The 20,792-nt window shown below is 39.6% G+C and overlaps 1 protein-coding gene across 1 annotated transcript; it reads right to left on the bottom strand.

Moving 5' to 3' along the window:
* Nucleotides 1–11,469: 11,469 nt before the first annotated feature.
* si:ch73-52p7.1 (uncharacterized protein LOC100321084 homolog) lies at nucleotides 11,470–13,485 on the bottom strand (the record flags this gene model as incomplete). The annotated part of the gene is made up of 1 exon (XM_034682018.1): nucleotides 11,470–13,485. A coding segment is annotated over one exon (555 nt), but the record flags the coding sequence as incomplete, so codon positions are not given.
* Nucleotides 13,486–20,792: the final 7,307 nt, after the last annotated feature.

Raw genomic sequence — 20,792 nt, 5'->3', positions numbered from 1 at the left:
ACAGTAGTTAGACTATCGTTCAAACTCTAATTGTAAATGAGAAGTTTGGCTGGTGTAATGTTTGGTTCACTTTAAGTCTTAATCACCTCAGGCTCCATTCAGAAACGCACTAAGATGTGAAGTTAACATTCCATAAAGAAAAATAATATATTCTCGTAAAAGCATCTCTGAATTCATAGCAGACTATTCATTATGAATATGATATGGGCACATGACACTTTAAGGCAGTTGGTTTTGTCTCTTTTTTTACAATGACAGTGAGATGAGGAATGTTGACAGGTGTTTTTTTAAGTGTTTTGTGCTCTGAGTAAGTTTCTTAGAGGACTTTGGTTCACAGTGGAAAGTTTTGCTAATAAACAACACATGTTGCTTAATAGACTGCAAAGAAGGTTCATTTGACATTTAAACACACTGAGTGTTCTCTTTATCTGGGTATGAAACAGCCGGAAATAATACTGATAAAACCTTATGACCAACGAAAGGAACAAGATTATTTGCGTAAAGATTGACTAATTCTATAAATTAATGTTGAATGCCTGTTACTGCAAGGCCAACTTCCAAGTGGGTGTAAAAAATGAGGTGAAGATTTTTTAATATTAAAGATTAATACATACACATATGCTGGACACGCTTAGCAAAGAGATAAGAGGTACTGATTAGTCATAGGAGGCAAGATCGACACAAAATAAAAGTCCCTCACATAAGCTGTGTGTGGTAGAACTTGAGTCCAGACTCAGACTATGATAAAGGCTATATTAATGTTTTTGTTTTTGTTGGTTTTCTTTTTTTTTTTTAAATAAGGCCCTAATAATTATTAAGTTTCGAGCTAGAGCTGTCACTTTTTCTCCTGCATGTCTGTTCTCGTCTTGTCTTGTTCAGCTATAGATGCTCCCAGGATGTTGAGAGAGATGCCACGAATCTTGTGTTTTGCTTTCAAAGATTTGTAGTAAATGCAGCAAGAGCCCTTCAACATGTTCAATACCTAAAAGAAACATCACCTCAAAAGTTTAACGGTCATCTTTCATTATGCACCCAGAAAGTGAGATGCTAAAGTTACTTGGACTGTTGTTGACATAACTGTTAGCAAGCTATGGTGCAGCTTTAGCTACTATAGTGACTCAACCACTGGGTCTAAATGTTTAGTTTTGCGACAGTTTCCGGTATACAGTTGGTTGGGGAGAAACTACAACGTGTGTGTCATGGAGTGTAATGTGCAGCGCACAATAAAGTCACTTCATGTAAATTGAGACGGCGGTCCAGTTATTGAATACAACACATAGCAGGTTGGCAGGTAGTTTTGAATTTATTGGATTTTGTTACTTGCAGTGATCCAACCCTAGAAGAATTGATGAGTGTGTCTTACCATTAAGAGAGCCGTGGTTAGCATTTTTTCATGATGCACACATTTGGCTACACATCAAGGAGGCTCCACACAGTCAGTCTGGGTTTTCACAGTGAACAGTTTGGAGGGAAACAGCTGTCCTCTGTATATCAAGTATACTGCGCAGACTTCTACACAATCTTCCTCGGTGACTTGGACTCAACTTAGACTTGGACAACTCGATTGGATTGAGATATGTAGCTCTAGCGAAAGTGCAGACAGAAGTCTATAAAAGCAATCACAGCAGGCTGTTTAACTCTCCTCACCTGCTTCCAGCTGCACGCTCTCGGAGCTGTCATTGGTTAATCAGGCGGCGGCTGTCATCCAATAGCTCAGTGGCATGCCCTTATTGTCAGCCTATCAACTTTCTGCTGTCTTTTTAAATGTGTCTCTCTGTCATGCTAGTTCCTTCTTGCATTGATGGCGCGCACACCCTCCACCTCCCCATCTCCACTTGGTCTCCGCAAAGTTTTCAATTCCTGGAATTCATCAACCACCACCACCAGAGTCTGGACTCTAGGGGGATTTGTTCTGCTGCCAAAATTACACATCCTACACTCACAAAATATTCCCATAGAGTCCTTACGCCAAAGATTCTGTTTCATTATTCATTAAGTTGTAAGAAATAGATCTAGTCTTCAAACTGTGTCTCTCCTGATTGAACTATGGAAGTTGTAGTGCAAGGCAACACCTCGAACATGTTGTGTTCCCCAAACCATTCCTGAGCCATTTCTGCAGTGTGGTAGGGCACACTATATTGTTGAAAAAGGCTACTACTATGAGAAAATATCATTTCATGTAGGTGAACTTGTTCTGCAACAATGTTAAGGTAGGTGGTACATGTCAAAGCGAAACCAATATAAATGGCAGGATGAAAGGTCTCCCATACGAACACTGCCCAAAGGATCATGCTGCCACCGCATGTTTGCCTTTTGAACAGTGCATCCTGGTGCCATATTTCCCTAAGTTAACACACAAATGCTTCAATGCAATGATGATGTAAAAAAAAAACATGATTTATGAGCACATTTTTGTTATCAGTTTTGGGACTCATGTGCTCATTGAAGGTGGAGTAAGTTGTAGACCAGGGTCAGCATGGACGACCTGACTGGTCTGCAGCTATTTGCAGGCAACAAACTGTCATGCACCTCTTCTCAACACATCTTACTGATAGCTGATTTTAAAAAAAATGAAGCTTTTGGGTTTTTTTGCTCTTGGTTTGACTTTTTTCACAATTTCACATGATGTGCAAAGTTTAAAAATACCAGGTTTATTGTTCAAAGTCAAATGGGAAACCAAAAAGTACACAAAGTAAAATGGTTTTCATAGCGACTTTGTGCCTATTTCATTGAGTTACACCTGCCTGTGTTGAGTAGAATTAATCTGATCAGTGTGAGGAACTGTTTACTACTCCTGTTCTTTTAGTGTCATCGTGTCAATATGTAATTATAACCGTGTTAAGATTGTCTCTCTTTAACCCAACATACTTCCATCTCTTGTCCTCAGACCTTGTCTGCTCTCATCTTGTTAAAAAAAACGACCACTCATGATGATACCATCTTTCACTTGTTCTACCAATTGTCTGACTGTAAACCCGGCACTCTGGATGATGTAGCCACATACACAAACAAATGCTGGAGTGTACATGCTAATTCTCTCTTTAGGCAGTCTCTCCTTCCAGCATGCCCAGTAATCTCTCCTTCTATCTCTCCTCCTCTCTCTCTCCCGGCTCCTAATCCGCTTCACAGCCGTGAAAACTTTCCATGGGAGAGAGATGACCCGTTCTAATGAGTGGAGGCAACCAACCCACACACATGGCCGCGGAGGGTCTTGCAATACACACAGACACACACACACACAGACACACACACACACTACGCCTCAATATGCTCGCTATAGGGAGAGTCTGGATTGCTCGAATAAGACTTAGTGAGCCTGGAACAAGCTACATTTTTAAACCCGTATTAAGAACATTCAAAACTGCTTTACAAAGATGTGATGAACCTGCTTCCTCTTTAACAACTCTGAATATTGAATTAATTATCAGAGCAGTTAAGTGAAATATATTGACCCTTCAAAAATGAGAATATTTCTGGCTTTCCTTTCTCAGACGGTACATGTATATGACATATGTCAAGGAAAGCTGAATTTGAAGATGTTTCCTTCTTCTTCTTCTTCTTCTTGTTCTTCTTCTTGTTCTTCTTCTTGTTCTTCTTGTTCTTCTTGTTCTTCTTCTTCTTCTTCTTCTTCTTCTTCTTCTTCTTCTTCTTCTTCTTCTTACCTTACATTCAATATTACATTTCAGTTGTAGATTTTTTTAATCTTGAGACTAGCAGCTTCAGAAATATAAATGAAGCTTTTATTTTTTAATGAAAAGAAAAGTACTTTTAAAGCCATACTTATGCAAGAAATTCAAATTGATAATGTTTCCTTACTTTATGGATTTTTTTAAGGCATAAAGGATAAATGATGATAATCTGAACAGGTCTCCTAAACGAGGGAGAGACATCATTGTGTATTGGAGCAGCTGTTTTGGTGAGCTGAGTGTGTGCAGGTGTCGGGCTCTCGGTGGGATCATTCGGCCATTTTCCTGCTGGTTCCTGCGCACTTCTTTATTAGATTGAGTTAAGAACCATACATCTGTTTTTGAAGGTTGTTGGCTAGTTGATTGCACATATTTAACATCCCAGCTGCCTATTCTTCAAAGCAAGATAAAAGTTTGAAGATTATTTCACGAAAAATGAAAATGAAAAGGTTTTGAAAAACCTGAGAGATGTAATCCAACGCAGGATGTGTCTCTTTATTTTTTGTCACATGGTAATGAAACGTCTGCAGTGAGAGTACTGCAGGAGCTCAGATGGAGAGTGTGCTGCTGAAGGAAAGGTATACTTTCATGTCTTAAATTATTGCTGGTTTTGTCTTAGAGTTTTTGGTTTACTAAGAACAAAGCTTGTGCTGTGTTTTCAGCATCTGCTTTGACTTTCAGAGCATCCCTAAATCTGTCAATGATGACAGTTTGGAAAACAGCTTCTGTGCAAATGGTATCAAACAAACAAACATGTTTAGATTTATTTGAGCTTATGTGGATATTCACTAGCAAGGACCACACCAACAACAGAATGAGATTTGAAAGATGTTTTATTGATTACGCATTATTGTATTGATTGATTTTGAACTCGTAGTCGCTTTAGGGAAGCTTCGTAGGGGATCCGCCGTAGCACCCGGGCACGACGAACCCCCTCAGGGCCCAATGGATAAGGAGGAGAGGAGCAGAATGAGAAAGGGAAGGGAGGGAAGGATGTGGAAACAAGAGCGAGAAAGGAGGAAATGGTCAGGTTTGAATTTATGGGAAAACAGAAGAGGCGCAGTTGAGGTGTGGCTCTGCTCCTGAAATTTTGATATTATCACCCTTTGTAGCGACCCTGTGCTCTGTGTCAAAAGTTATGCTTGATAATCATTTGGTTTTTTAAGTTTATAAGACTAAAAATGCAGATAAGAAGGAATTGATGTACAGTTCACAGGCATATTTAGCTCTTTTTATGGGATGCTGAAACACCTCCAATTTTAATCTCAGCACCCCTGAAAATAATAATAACAGCAGTAATGTGCTCAACCAGTTTTTTTAATGCATTACTTTTCTTTTATATGTCAATATCTTAATCTTGTATTCTATATACATTTTTTAATGTAGTTTAATGAAGAAATATTATTTTCAGTCAAACATATTCTTCTACTAATGCTTCATAAATATCCCTGAAAAAGTTAAATGTTTGGTGGTGTAATACACAGGTTATTTATTGCTATTGTTGTGAGTAGAAACGTCCAGGAGGGAATTTTAGTGGTAGGACTGAACAAGTGCTAGGAAGTCTCCATATCACAGTTTTACGGAGACTGAGGACCCCTAAAGGTCTGAACCTAAACTCGACCCTGGGTATGAATATTTCTGATCAAAGCTTTTTTGTTTGTTTTGCATTTTTTAAAGTTTAATCTGCTATGATATGACTGATCAAGTCAAACTCAAGTCAATTCAACCTTTATTTATATAGCACATTTTAAAACAGCCGCAGTTGGCCAAAGTGCTGTATAAGCTTAAAAACACAATCAATAAAAACAAATAGTAATACAAACTCAGCAACTTATATAAGGCTCTTTCACAGTATGTCTATGATGATTAATTGTATTTTGTGCATAAGACAGGATGATTGTCTTATGTATTTGACACATTTAGTTGAATAGATTCATCCCAGAAGGTGGTACAAGTTGCCCTTACATATTTATTTTTGCATGTCTAATCTTGTGCTGCAGCCTTTGCCTTAGTCTTATATTATTTCATTAATCAGACTCCATCAGTTTACTGAATAAAAGGTGGTGTCTGATGCTTGTTGATTAAAATTTAATTTAAAAGTGAGAGATAATGTACTCTTATCATTAATAATGTGTTTAGGCCTCCTTTCCACTGTAGTGTTCCCTCACAACCAAACTATGAGGATAAAAATAAAGAAATAAACACAACAGCTTGTTTTTGTTGGACAGCTAGAGACAATCTGCTGTGAGATGCCCTGACAAACACACAAACACAACTACACATCCCACCTCTAGTTAGCAGCAGACAGGCTAGCCAGATAGCCACGCGACAGTAGCATTTCATGTGGATCAGCTCCTCTGGTCCTGCTTCAACAGATGGCCTGACGGGTCCCTGGACAGGCCTCTAAGGTGGTGGGAGGGCTGGAAGAGGGGAGGGGGGTAGTGGGAGGATGGGTGAGTTAAAGAGGGGATGGAGAGAGGTTGCAGGGGGTTGGCACCCTCTTAGGAGGGCTAAGGGGGGCGGGCAAGAGGAGGGGTGGATGAGGGAGGGGAGGAGACATATGTCCGCAGCCCTGGTCCCTGATGATGGACTGTCTCTGCTGGCTGCCTGGTGGCTGGCAAGGCATGATGTCCCTCACACACACACACACACACACACACACACACACACACACACACACACACACACACACACACACACACACACACACAAATACACACACACACACACACGTGCGCATGCTTGTTTTTTTTTGCTTTTGTCTCTCAAAAAGCTGCAATTACCCTGTGGGGGAACAGTTTTGCTGACTCTGAGTCCCAAGAATGTAGGTATTATAGATATATACAATACACACATACACACACAATAATTTATTTTGGACCCCTTAGAAGGACCCTATATGTTAAGTAAGTTAACCTTGTGGGGACCTGTCACTTTAACTGTGTAGAAAAACCTTAGTCCCCATAATGTTGGTAAATCAAGACATATATTGCACACAGACACACAGATACACACATGCACACACACACAGACACACACACTAACTTGCACCACTAAGTCTGGCAGATCGCTGCAGTACACTTCCTCTCCCTCTCCATCTGCAACTAAAAGACCCACGCACCCCGACAATGAGGTGACCATGTCAGTGCCTGAGACGAAGCAGAGGGAGAGAAAGAGAGAAAGAATGAGAGAGAGAGAGAGAGAGAGAGATAGAGAGAGAGAGAGAGAGAGAGAGAGGGATGGAGAGAGGGATGGAGAGAGGGATGGAGAGGGAGGGGACAAGGGAGGGACACATTAACAAGCTATAATCTCAACTGCCTTATCCATAATGCATTGTGTGGGCCAATTTACATGGTGCTGGTCCCTCTGGGAGAAGGGAGATCATCCATCACATTACTTTATTAGCTCCCTCACACTCTCTCACAGATGCACACAAACTGGTGCACATACACACACACACACACACACACACACACACACACACACACACACACACACACACACACACACACACACACTCATCATTATTCGTCTCTGCCTGTCCTTCGCTGTTCCTCCCTCTGTTTTGTAGGCCTGTTTTGTCATGGTGGTTGTTTCAAACTGCTGCTGCCTCCATAAAACAAATCCAGACTGTGTTGTGTTGTGCAAACTGTGACAAGCATGAAGGTATGTAAAAAAAACAAAAAACACACAATAGTTCAACTTCAACACTTTTAAACTCACAGTATAACTCATGGAGGAGTTAAACTTTGAGTAAATACGGAAAATCTGATGCTGATTTTGTTCTCAGACTCTGAACTTTCTTTGTGTTTAAATTAATAGATCGTTGGTAGTGTCTTTGGTATCCCCTGCAGTTTTTCTTCAAAAGAAAATAAAAGAGTCCTCAAAATGCATTTATTTCAGGTCATTAATTTCAGGAATGAGCACAATATTGACTGAATAAAATCTCATATTTCCTTGTGCTGTTTCATCTCATCAAAATGCCAGATAATTCAGTTTTTATATTTGAGCTGAAACTTTCACATGATCAAATTTCACATGATTGTTCCTCTTATTTTATTTTATTTTATTTTATTTAAGTTATATTTTTGGCCTTCGTGCCTTTATTTGAGGGACAGCTGAAGATAGACAGGAAATGTGGGGAGTAGAGAGCGAGGGAAGACATGCAGGAAATGGTCGACAGGCCGGGAATCTAACTGGCAGCCCCTGCGACGAGGACTGTAGCCTCTGTAATTGGGGCGCTTAGGATGCTAGGCTACAAGTGCCCCAGATTGTTCCCCTTATTAAGTGAATTCATTTTTAAACAGTTTTGAAATGCGGTTTCAAGTTATGTGTAATAGAAATGCACTTGAAAAGGAATAATGTCACACAGCATTATCTGAATGAAAATCAGTTTAGCTCAGTTTAAATAGTCAAAATACTATTTTTACTTTTACTTTATTACTTTTATAAATAATGTTATCTAACCATTTCAACAGATATCATTGCCGTGAGAGAACCTACATTAGGCTTCATAAATTTGATGAAAGCAAAAAAAAAAAAATCCTGTTATTCCAGCTTGTTTAAATACAACAATTAAATTAAGTTTTATTTCAAACTGTCTTCATTTCAGTCATTATATGTGCTAGTTGGGATAGCTGGATCAACTTAAATCTTCAATGAATATGTCTGTGAAAATAATTGCTGGCACCTTTGCAATACACACACACACACACACACACACACAAACACACACACACACGCACACACACACACACACACACACACACACACACACACACACACACACACACACACACACAAAGACACATACACACAGATGCACGCATGCACCCACCCACCCACGCATGCATTTACACACGCACTCGCACAAGCACACACATACAGAGCAGATCCATCAGATTACTCAGTCATCCTGTGAATAAAAAGAGCAGTAATTGCAATCATATATGTGCAGCTCCAGCACTGCACACCATACCGTACCATTAGTATCACAAATAAGTAATAATTTGCTAATGACAACATTATGTTGAGTCAGTTTAGGGGCAATTAAAGTGAGTGATATTTACATATGCCCAATGAATCACAGCGCGTGGCAGTTCAGGCGGACTCTAATGAATATTCATCCAAGCATTTCTCCCCTGCGCGCTGCAGTTTATAAACTGAATTATGGCTGATTTGCCCTTTTAAAAAATGAACATGGGCGCATCTCCCACAAGGAGGCTGAGAACAATAACGTCTGATTATAAAAATGTTTTACTGCTAAACTGCCGGTGAGGAGACGGCGGCAGCGTGGTTAAAGACTCTGTTGGAGGGGTGCAGAGGAGGGAGAGCTAACCTAAAATCAATCCAGTTTAGTCTCGGCCTGTCCACCTTTTTAGACTGACATAAATATTTACAGTGTGCATTCAGAGAGGTCTATACATCATGAGTAGCAGACTGAACATGTAATTGATTTGTTTTTACAGGGGTTAGTCTGCCTTTAGATTATCCCAAGTGGAGAACAGGGTTCACACCAACCTACCAGGCCTTATTTCCATAATGAGAGCAGCCCAGCTCTCTGCCTCAGCACCAGCACCACCAGCAGCAGTGATTTCCCCGGTAATTGCCCCCAATGTGTGTTGGGTGCTGCTGCTGACCTCTCAGGTGCAGGATCAACAGGCGGCATCAGCTTGTATTCACACAACGCAAAGCAAGATGGGCTGCAGCATGGTGATCATGCAAATAAGCTGCAGCTCTCTGGCAGGTGTCAGCACACATACTCAAGAACACACACAAAACCTGCACGAGCACACATGGATGTGCGCATGCAAGATTCTTTAAAAGGGACCTTAATCATTATGAAACTGCTAAAGGATGGCCTAGCGGATTGAGCGTACACTTAAGGGGCCTAGCTGTTTAAGCGCACAACCCATATACAGAGGCTTCTAGCTGCAGTGGTCGCTGGTTCTGCTCCAGGCTTTGACCACTTGCTGCATGTCTTCCTCCACTCTATACTCCCTACATGTCCTGTCTCTCTCCAGCTATCCAATAAAGGCGAAAATGCCCAAAAATATAACTTGAAAAATATGTGATAAAAGAAAATCAATAGAGATTTGAGGTTCAACCTATCCAGCAGACTATACACCACCTCCAAATACTTAAAGTCTGCAGACCTATGAAAGGTCTTTAGAATATATCAGCAGCGCTTTTCAATGATTGGGGTAAAATACAGTGGTGGTGGTGGGGTGCTATTACAAGAAAGAATACCAGAGAAAAACTGCATTATCCGCAAAAAATCAGCTCGGGTATATCAGTATTGACGCCAAATACACGCATAGTCACCACCAAAGCATTTTGTAGTTTGACAACATACCTAACCAAAACCATTGTAGCACATCTTGGGTTTAACATTATTGTGACAGCATTACACAGTTCTAGCTAGCTACAGCAGCTACCTGCCAACTAGAGCAATATTAGCTTATGGCACACATTTCATTTGCAGAGGTCACTTATATTTAGCTCATTCAGAAAGTCTTCTTCTTCTTCTTCTTCTTCTTCTTCTTCTTCTTCTTCTTCTTCTTCTTCTTCTTCAGTATCCCCCATTTCTGAAAGTCGCCACCACATTAGCCATTTGCATTCATGTAGTTAGAATGAGGTGTCTTTTTTTTTACCATAGACTATATAAAATATGGACGTAGTATCCGTGACGTCACCCATCTGTTTCTGAAGCGCTGTTTTGAGGACAATCGTCGGCAGCAGCCATATTGCTGCTGTCGAGCAATTGCAGACTTTGAGCGTCCTAGCCAACAGCTACAGTGTTCCTGCCTGTCAGTCAAGTCAGCTGTGCTTCTTCTTGGAAGACTTGTAATCTCAATATCTTTGAAATTACTGTGTTGTTAAAAAATTCAACCCCCGTACAGTGTGTGCCGATCGAAAATTAGCAATCCAGACTACACTAATCTTTTGTACCAGGCAGTAAAATGTTTATTTCTGCTGTAAATATCGTCTTATTTGAATTGGTGTGTATGTGGTTTCTGGTACTTCCGGAGCCAGCCTCAAGCGGATCCTCAATGAACTGCAGTTTTTTGCACTTCTGCATTGGACTCATATTTTTAGACCCGGAGATTGCCGCTTAGTTATTACCCTCCACAGACGTAAAATACTCTGTCTCTTTGAGTTAAAGACGTGGTGTTCAGTCAGTTGATTAGCACAAGCTCATTGTATTTCATTAAATAGTTTGACACTTTTTGTAACTGTTAGCCTTTGAATACTGGAGTAACACATGTTTATCTTGACCCACACTCAATCACCAAGCTAGAGCAAAGGTTAGCAATCATCATCACTTACATTACTGTGATTTCATCATATAAATCAAATCTGTTATAATATATCATACTTACAGACTACAGGGCTTTAATATCTTTTTGTCCCTGCTTTGGTTTAAAAGATACTTCTGTTCCAAATTACTGAGGGGAGCCAAGCTTAGGGCTTAGCCTTCTTTATGGGATGAGGTGGACATGTGATCTTGCTAGCTACCTCGCTCTGGTGTGTGTTGGTTTATATGTGTTGTGGCATTAGACATGATGCTGTATAATTATATACATATACCGGTAAATTTAAAAATGGTCTTCAAACACTCATAATTGAGATTTCATGTACCTGAAAGTTACTGGTTGATTCAGAAAAATCCAGCACAGAAAAACAATAAATATCCTCATCATCAATTCACAAGCCACAAGTAATAAGTAACACATTTATTTCTGTTTTCCCTGTAAACGGGTACAAGAGACGACATTATTCATTTCACTTTTTAGACACAGATAAACATCTGGTCATACTTTATTAACACTCAGTAAGGTTCATCATTACTAACAAACAACATTCTTCACAAGTTATTAAAGTGCTGAGATGCATCATGATACCTCTGGTTTCTGGTTTCTTCATGTGTTGTCCCTCAAAAAGAGAAATAAACCTTTTTTTTCCCTTAAGCTGTCAGTGTCAGCTCAGGTCGTCTCTCGTTTGTTGAAATATATCTGCTGCCATCTTGTGGCTCGATTCTGTGAGCAAAGTTAAATTTCACATTTGGATCACCACTTGTTTGACAGATACAACCACTGATGTATTGTTCATCAATGCCAGAGGTGGTAGTTATCTCTGCTTAAGCAAGGAGGTCAAAGGTCAGAGTGTAGAAGTTCAAAGCAGAGTTTTAAGGAATACATGCTGCTGCAACAAAAAGAAATCAGCTTAATGTTACTGGCCTCTCTCTCTCTCTCTCTCTCTCTCTCTCTCTCTCTCTCTCTCTCTCTCTCTCTCTCTCTCTCTCTCTCTCATTCTTTCTCTCTTTCTCTGTCTTTCGTATGTAAACTGTAAGTCATCATCCTTGCTTTCGGTGTTTTTTTCAGCAACATAATCAGAGCTAATTGAAGGTTAAATTTTCCTTCCTGTGGTGCTGAGGAAAAAATGATGAACTCCACAATTATTTTCACTAAAATTTGAACAATTGGAAAGGCAAACACCATCAATTTAGCATAAACAACATTTGGAAACAAAGAACACTTGAGCTGGAAAGGGGTTGGCAGCTCTTCTGGCTCCCTCAAAAGGCCTCTCATTAGCTGGCATATTCTGTTCTAACATGCTGATGCACAGCTGTGCAAAGTTTCAGGCCACTAGGGAATGAAATGATTAAAGCTCTCGGACAAGAGAAACTGACTGAGATTTCTGTTGTTATTTTTGTGTGTGCAAATTTTGCTCTGGAGATCAAAAGTAAAAGCAACTAGAAAGTTTCCAAAGCAGATTCATTTTCCTTTGCGGTTTATAAACTGAGGAAAATTCTTGTTTGCCGCTTTCAGGCTTCTTCTAACACGGAGCGTTCGTTCTTAAACACCTACCACTTGCTGAATTCCAAGAAACTATCTTTTTGTTTTCTCAAGATTTCCCTTTTTTATCGAAAGAAAAATAATTAGCTCATGGTCTCAAACACATAGAAATCAGCCGCTTTCTCGGGTCCTGTAAAATGACTTCAGTTACAAATGTTTAACTTTCTCACACATTTCCTTGATGCTGTATCAGGGAGAAGCCTTCTATCCAAACATCAGATTGGAGACACTTCACTATAAACCCCTCTATAAAGGTGCATTGCGTAGTACTTAGAGGCATCAAAACAGACTCCAAATTCTTAAAACAGAAGCCAGTGAGTGAGTGTTTACAGATCCTAAACACTGAAGAGTCTTCCTCTTGCTGTCCTAAAGAAAGTGACGTTGTCTTAGTACACAAAGCTGACATATATGATAGACGTTTCTGGTAATTTTGGCAGGTGGAGGTCAGGGAAGGGCAGCATGCCGTCAGTGTTGATGTGAGTCTGGACTGTGTAGGCTTTGACCGCTGCTCCCCACTCCAGCACAGAGCTGTGGATGATTCCCAGCCTGGCCTGTTCGTGATATGGAGCTCCCAGCTCCCTTCCCAGGTAGAGGTCCTGAATCTGGGGTGAGGATGACGCTAAGTAATCTCCCATCATATCCACAACCAGATCCAGGTTTGTGTCTGTTTCCTTGTTATATCTGTTCGTGTCCAGGTGGGCACCATTGTCTGTACCTGGATCACCATTCAAGTCTGTGTTTTTTGCTTTGTTTGCATCTGGAAAGTTATGATCTGGCCATTGCAGCAGGTTCATAACAGTCAGCCTCTCCAGGTGCTGCACTGCAAAATGCCCCTCCATGGAAGACAAAGGAGTCCCTCTGAGGCCACAGTGGACCAGCGTGAGGTGCCTCACCTCTGAGTTGTTGAGCAGGCGTGCTGTGTTCAAAGGTGACGTGAACCAAACAGTTTAAACGTTTCATCCTGAAACAGGGGACGAGTGTGACTGCGGGCGGTGCAGCGTAGAGAGCTGGATGTCTTTGCATCTGCAGTCTGTGAGCGATGAGACGCTGCAGGGTTGGGGTTCTTGGCTGCAGGAGTAGTAGGAGAAGCTGTTGTGGGTCACATAAGCCAGGCGCAGGTCAGAGCGCTGCAGAGCCACAGAGACACACAAAAGCACACAGAGGAGAGGGGCAGGAGGGCTGAAGGCCGGCATCACTGTAGGAAGAGAGGCTCAGGCACCATAGCGAGGAAGTTCATAAGTGCATGTGTGTGTGGGGTGGTCAGATATTTCAACTGAGCCTGTACCGAAGAAAACACAGACACACAGTTAGTGTAAACGAAACCTGCAAAGAGGCAAAATAACAAAAAATTAAAAACACTTCTCATTTGGTCATATCTCTAAATATAATAAATTAGTCCATGTCAAAACACAACCATTGGTACAGTTCTCACTGTTGTCTGATAGTTTGCAATGAATACCTTAAGATGTTTTCTTTGAGATCATTTGGTGTGACAGATGTGAGATTAGAAAGGCAGTAAAGCTGAGTACACAGTTGGCAGAGTTATCCTGCAAACACTGTGACAATGAGATCACATCATGCTGGTGCCGCACCCAGGCCAAATGTTTTCAATTCTCACACTTTTTTTTCTTGCCTTTATCCCTTCTTTCTGTCAACTTCTCTGCCTCATAAAACTCCACTAACTATAATATGTTAGAGAGAGGAAGTAAGGACTGATTGTGTGAGTCATCCTGAACATCTGGTGAGGAAAGAAAGGAAGGAAGGAAGGAAGGACATACTAGTCTAAGAGATGCAGGAAAGCAGATAATTAGTGTAAAACGTATCTTTTATAATTTATTAGATCTTGAATTGACAATTTTGTTTTAAACTGGTGTATTTTTTTTTAAACTAGCTGTGTTTATTGCTGACCTGTTGGTGTAGTTTGAACAAACTCAGCTGTTTGCAGGTTGCTTCTCTTTGTTTGGACAAGTGTGAAGCCATTTCCCAGACTGTTGATATTGAAACACTTAGTTCAGTCTCCTTAGTGTCATATTTTTGCTGGTTTTCATGTCATTAAATGAATATCTGGATGTTTAGACTGTTGGTTACAGTGAACAAGCTATTGCAATAAGTCAACATGGGCTTTTGGAAACTAAGATGGTCCCTGAAGCACACACAGTACATTTTGTCATGGTGATGTGAAGCTCTCTGATGCCTCAGTGGATTCAAACTTGTTAATCAGGCTCTTTGTGTTCAGTCAAAATGTTTTTATTTTTATTTCTCTGTGTTGATGTTTGACCACTTTGCTGCTCTTGATACTTCTAAACTGTAGCATACACAGAAGAATAAAAACCCTGAGATGTTCAATGCCTGCAGGAGAAACTGATGAGTCATGGGATGGAGAACAGTTTTAAAGCTCTCTGCTTGAATGTTACTATTAGATGCTCCTTGACACATAAGAGCAAATATTGAACTGCACTTTATGAATAGAAATAAATAAATAACAAAATAATAATAAATACTTCTATCATGCTTATTCTTTTATTGAAGTGAGGTTTTCATTTCTATTTTATGTTATCATTAACCACCCCTCCCTTCAAGAATCCAGGTGTCAACATTACCCACAATGCAGCATAGCATTTTTTTTTTTTAACTCCATGCCCCATCTTTTTTAAATTTTTAAATTTTACTCGTGGCAACTTATCAGACTTTTTATGGCCAAAAGTGCAGAGAATTCTCCCCATCTATGTGTTTCTGTCACTCTTAATCATTAATGACATGAGTGGATTCATGTCATGGTTCCATCTCTCGGTAACACATCAGCCTCCATCATGTCTCAGATACTCCAGTTACTCATTACAAAAAAAACTTTTGACTTACCCCTGGGAGTGGTGTGATTTTCCCATTTTTCTGTGAGTCAGTGTATTTCCACACATACGGTAATACAATCATTTGGCCTTGTTGTGTCGAAAGTCCATCTACTTTTGAAATCCAGCATGACTGAGAGAATAAAGCACACTTTCCAAACTCCATGTACCTGCACTTTACTGTAGTGTGTCTCCTCTCTAACGTTACAATTTTTTCTCGCACACCAGTACATCTGAGAGGTATAAGGTGCTTTTAATGTGTCTGACCGCTTTGTTACTTTTCAGATTACATTTTTAATTTCCCCTTGCCTGATAAAAAGCACATATTTTCAAATGATTTAGATTTTTTCTGATAAACTGAGGGATTAAGTGTTCCTTTATGGGTTGAGAAACTTCAGCTTCTTAAGCTACATAAACAATTTAATCCCGTCCTCTTACATTAGCTGCAAAGGCCTCGTCACAAACCCTGAAAACAGGGTTGTTTCACAGACTTTAAGAAAGATTTCACATTTTGGAGATACATGGAAATAACAACCATGATGCTAAAAACAGGATTATCTTAAAAAATGCTGAAACCACTACGACTTATGCTGGGGTTGGTTGTAAGATTTAGATACACTTTTTGTTATACTAGTTTAAATGATCTTTCTGTCCCGATGACAATCAATACATAATGTGTTCTTTAAAATGAGCGAAAAAAGCTGCTATCGACAGCCGGAGTAAACCTGGGAAAACACCAACCAATCCCTGCCTTCAAGAGCCAAATTATGAAACCAATCAAATCCCGTCCTGCTGTTCTGCCCGCCTCCTGCGCATACATTTCATGTTTGTTTGTGTTTTTAACTTTCACTATGATAATGTTTTGGTGTTTTCTTACCGCTGAGTGAGACATGAGTTGACATACTGCAAAACACAAACAATGTTCTGAGGACTGGTTTTGAATCAGTCACGATCATATGGTCGCGAATCAGCGGCACTCGTGCATGTGAGCGGGGGCGTCGCTTTGGAGGAGCTCCGAGGGGAAGGGTTAGGCGGAGTCCTGAGGACATACTACATTCAAATGTAACCAACCCCAGCTTTAATGCAATAATGATTCAAATGCAAATATACTTTAAGTAAAACACTTACAAGGGTCATTTTACTTCATGAGGCACACTTCAAATCTTGACAGTTAAAGTAAATCTTATACATAATACTTGTTTTTGCTCATGCAAAGTTCTGATTGCAGACTTTAAACTGTATCATTCACCGATCATTCCTGCTGTCTGGTGTTGCTACTTTTACTCAATAAATGATCTGGACCTTTTGTCCACCAGTGTTTCTATGACAGCACGATACAAAGGTCATATAAATACACCCAGAACAGTTCATCTTTCATGCAGATGATTCTTGTTATTAAAAGTCTTCCCTTATGAGAGAGGATGTGGACATAATGACAGCTGGTTCTGTTCAGTGTTTTGTCACGTCAACGTACTATCTCACCCAGTCCCAAAGTCTGTGATGGGTGTGTTCTTCCTGAAAAGTAACGGTAATAATGTTTGGCAATGGGATCCCACATTGAGTATCACATACATCATCCCTTGCACACACACACACACACACACACACACACACAGACACAGACACAGACACACACACACACACACACACACACACACACACACACACACACACACACACACACACACACACGCACACACACTTGAAGAAAATAATATCCATGGAGTTTGCCTTGAGATTCCAGGGAAAACATTGTTTTGAAATCTTGGCTCTAACAGAGGCCGGGTAGAGGTTCTGGTTTGGCAAAAAAACAAGTGGAGTATCTTGACTTCTTGCCTCTTTCTGAAGCCCGGACAGAGCTGACCACTACATTCCTCCTCTAGCCTTCTGTGACATTAAACAGAGGAGACCTATCATCTAAAATAGATTTAACAACCAGTTACTTCCCTCTCATTCTGCCTGAAAGTTGAAATCCCCCCTCTGACCAGTTTCTTCAGTCTAAACCTCTCTCATGTTTCACCTGAGGTAAATATTCAGTATCCCATGGTTGTTAATAAATTGACGGATGGTTTTGCAGTCTTTATGCCAAAATTCTGACTGATAGATGTGAAAATTTGGAATTTCCACCAGTTTTGTGGGTTTGAATAGAGGCTGGACTGAAAGTATTTGTACTTGCTGACCTGCCGGTGGGGTTCTCTGTACTTAAACTGTTTGTAACTTTATCCCACTAAAACAAATATTGGTGAGAAAATAAGCCTACGCTTAATTGCTTTAGCTAAATTGTTATCCTAAAATTACTGAAACCACATAAAAGAGCCACCCTCTATTGCAATAATCAAAATCCATCCAGGTTAATTTGCTACCAACACCAACAAGCTGCTGTAACTACTCACTTGAACAGAAAGCCAGAGTTAGAAATAGTCCCACCAAAATTGTGCTCTTTACTACTGTTCAAGCAATTCTTTTTAAAATTAGCAGTGAGTGATTGTGGTAACACTTTTTTAAATTGCCTTTTTGAAAGTACACTATTTATTCCTTTTTTCAAGGTTTATGTACTTGACATAACGACTAACAACAGTATAGAAACGTTGACGCAGGATATTAGCTCAAAGTAGAAGTGGCTCTCCAGCAGTACAAGCTTTATTGAAGCTCTCTAAAAACATACAATTCATGGTACACAAATGCATGTGATTTTGAGATGAAACTAGGAACCAAACAGAAAATTGTTTATTTATTTATTTATTATCTAAAAGGACCATGCATATGAATTAACACTTCTGTAAATATGCCAGAGTTAGCCAAAAGGCTAGTTTACATCCGTAGTCCCTTGCCAGATGTTAAAAAGGCTCCCTAAAAAGATCAAGATTAAACAAAGATAAAAATAGAGTAGAATAAAATCAACATAAGAAGGTAGAGGAGAAACCAAAACACAAACAAACAAACAAACGCTATCTGTAGCCCGATATTTGAAATAAAGATGAAAAGAAAGAAAGAAATTTAAAGATTAAAGATAAGAAGTATGTATATACAGTGGTATTGATCTTATTTCTTTCCCATCTTGCTCCTTCATTTTAAACAACATAAAAACATTATACAGACAAACTTTAAAATCACAGCCTCCTATAGCTTGCCCCATCAAGGTAACTTGGACTAAGGCCCACACCTCAATAGAAAAAACTCAAAGTTTGCACATATTTTGTTCATCCACCATTATAGCTGTAAGAGCAAAGCTGTGGAGAAATAAGCAAGTAGCATATTAAGTACAGAAAACTCAGAGAAATTGTGCAATAATAGTTGGTATAGGTTTCCCACTTTGCTTTTCTTGTTTATCTTGAAGCAAACTTGATTTCAGAATCTACAGCAACAGTGAACAATACTAAGTGGTTATGCCAGCTGATGCTTTGATTAAAAGGCAGATGTTTTCCAGTAGTGAATCAAAGAGAATGATAAATACAGCAAAAATATCATTATTTTGAAAGATCTCACTTTTACAACAATGTTAATCGAACAAGGTAAAAACATATGATGATGGACAGAAAAGGTCAGATAGGGATTCAGGGTGCCACTTTTGGCTTTTCCATGAGGCTCAATCTGTGTACTGACAGTATCACAAAAGTATAAAGAAAATTCTTCTTCTATATACGTGCTGTAAGGGCTTCCACCAGCTAAGATCAAAATGAATGAGGTTCTGACCGCATCTTTGGCCTGGCTATGATTCACGGACTTGGACCTTAGTTGACTGGAACCTCAACATTAAGCTACTTAATCCTTTTTGTGAGATGGAGCTGAAGTTTGCACAGTTAAAGCTTTACTAATTCAACCTGAGTGCAACTGGTACATGCCATCACTTCAGTTAATTAGCCTCATGAGCAGTTGATGTGTTTGTCTGTGACCCATTTGACGTTTCCATAAGAACAGATTTGCAAGACTGTTTCTATTACATAACAGACACAGGAATGCACAAGCTATGTAATGTAATATGAGGATATACAGTAGGCTTGGCTTTCTATTCCTTCAACAAGAGTGAACTGGACACAACACATATCCCAGATGCTGTTCAAGTTGACTAAAGTTGGTCATTAATGATATTCAGAGAAACTAAGTGTTGAAGTTTTCTTGTGTATCACTTACCTTAAGTTGCTGCTGTGGAGTTCATATGCGAATGCGCCAGTTTGGGGCTGGGATTGGGAGGAAAAATCACACATCCAGCTGACGTCAGGTTGGGGGAAGTATCCAACAGAGGAAGCTGTAACTCACACTAGAGTTCAGCTTCAAGTTCTTATCGAAACATGCTTTGTCATAATGAGACCTAACAATGTGACAGAAAGTTTAGTTTCTAATGTGACACATTAGCCTGTACTGTTTGACTTAATTACTCACCCACAGGCCACTTAGGAGGGACACAGGTCGCTCTTATTGTATAGAAACCCCCACTCTCACATCAGTGCTAGTTTTTGAAGTGTGTTTAGAATCGTATTCTGTGGTAGCACAATTCATATTTTAAATCACAGCTGCATATCATAATCTTTTCAGTACTGATCTACAGCCAATACAATTGTTATTGTGACTAAAGAATACATGTATTCCTGACAGGATAACTGAGTATTTGCAGAAGAAAAAAACCCTCGGAAGGAAGGCTGGTTTCCCGGTATCGTGCCATACACATAAGCCAACATTTGCTGCATTCATGTAAACTCGGACATTTTGAATTAAGATTTCATGATGCAGAAAAATACTCAAAAATGATTTGAAAAGTAACCAGTGGTGGACAAAGTGCACAGTTTCATTACTTAAGTCAAAGTATAGACACTCCAAGTTGTTGAAAGTTTTTCAGTCAGATTATTACTTGAGTTAAAGTACTGAAGTACTTCCTTTTAGAAATATTTAAGTATTCAAAGTACTTCTTAAAAAATCTCAAAACTTTGTATTTTCACAGTACATAAGTACAGTCAAGAATACATAGGATTACATTCTGTTATTTAGAAAACATTAGGCTACTTGAAATCTCTAAAAACTATACCATGGAATAAAAACAGGAACTAAGTTACTCCAAGCACAGACAACTTAGTTTGGATTGTTCATCTGGAATTAAACAAATGTTACGTAGCTCAACACGCTTTGCTTCACATTCATGTCCATGGAGACGCACGATATACAGGTACGGTACGGTTAAACCACTGAGACATACAGAACTACACAAACACATTTTACTGTCTTAATATCAGATTTCAGAAAAGAGAAGGAAATTCATCAGCTGACTTCAAAGCAAAAGTAGTGAGTAACTAGAGCATTGATAGAAATGTAGTGGAGTAAAAAGTACAACTATTGTCTTCTGAATGTAGTGGAGAAAAGTAATCCCCAGAAAATAATACTCAAGTAAAGTACAGATACTCAAAAAATTT

Source organism: Notolabrus celidotus, chromosome 4 (assembly GCF_009762535.1).
Source record: "Notolabrus celidotus isolate fNotCel1 chromosome 4, fNotCel1.pri, whole genome shotgun sequence".
Lineage (NCBI taxonomy): Eukaryota > Metazoa > Chordata > Actinopteri > Labriformes > Labridae > Notolabrus > Notolabrus celidotus.
Note: the sequence above shows the minus strand (reverse complement) of the source record. Positions and strands in the feature narration are given on the sequence as shown.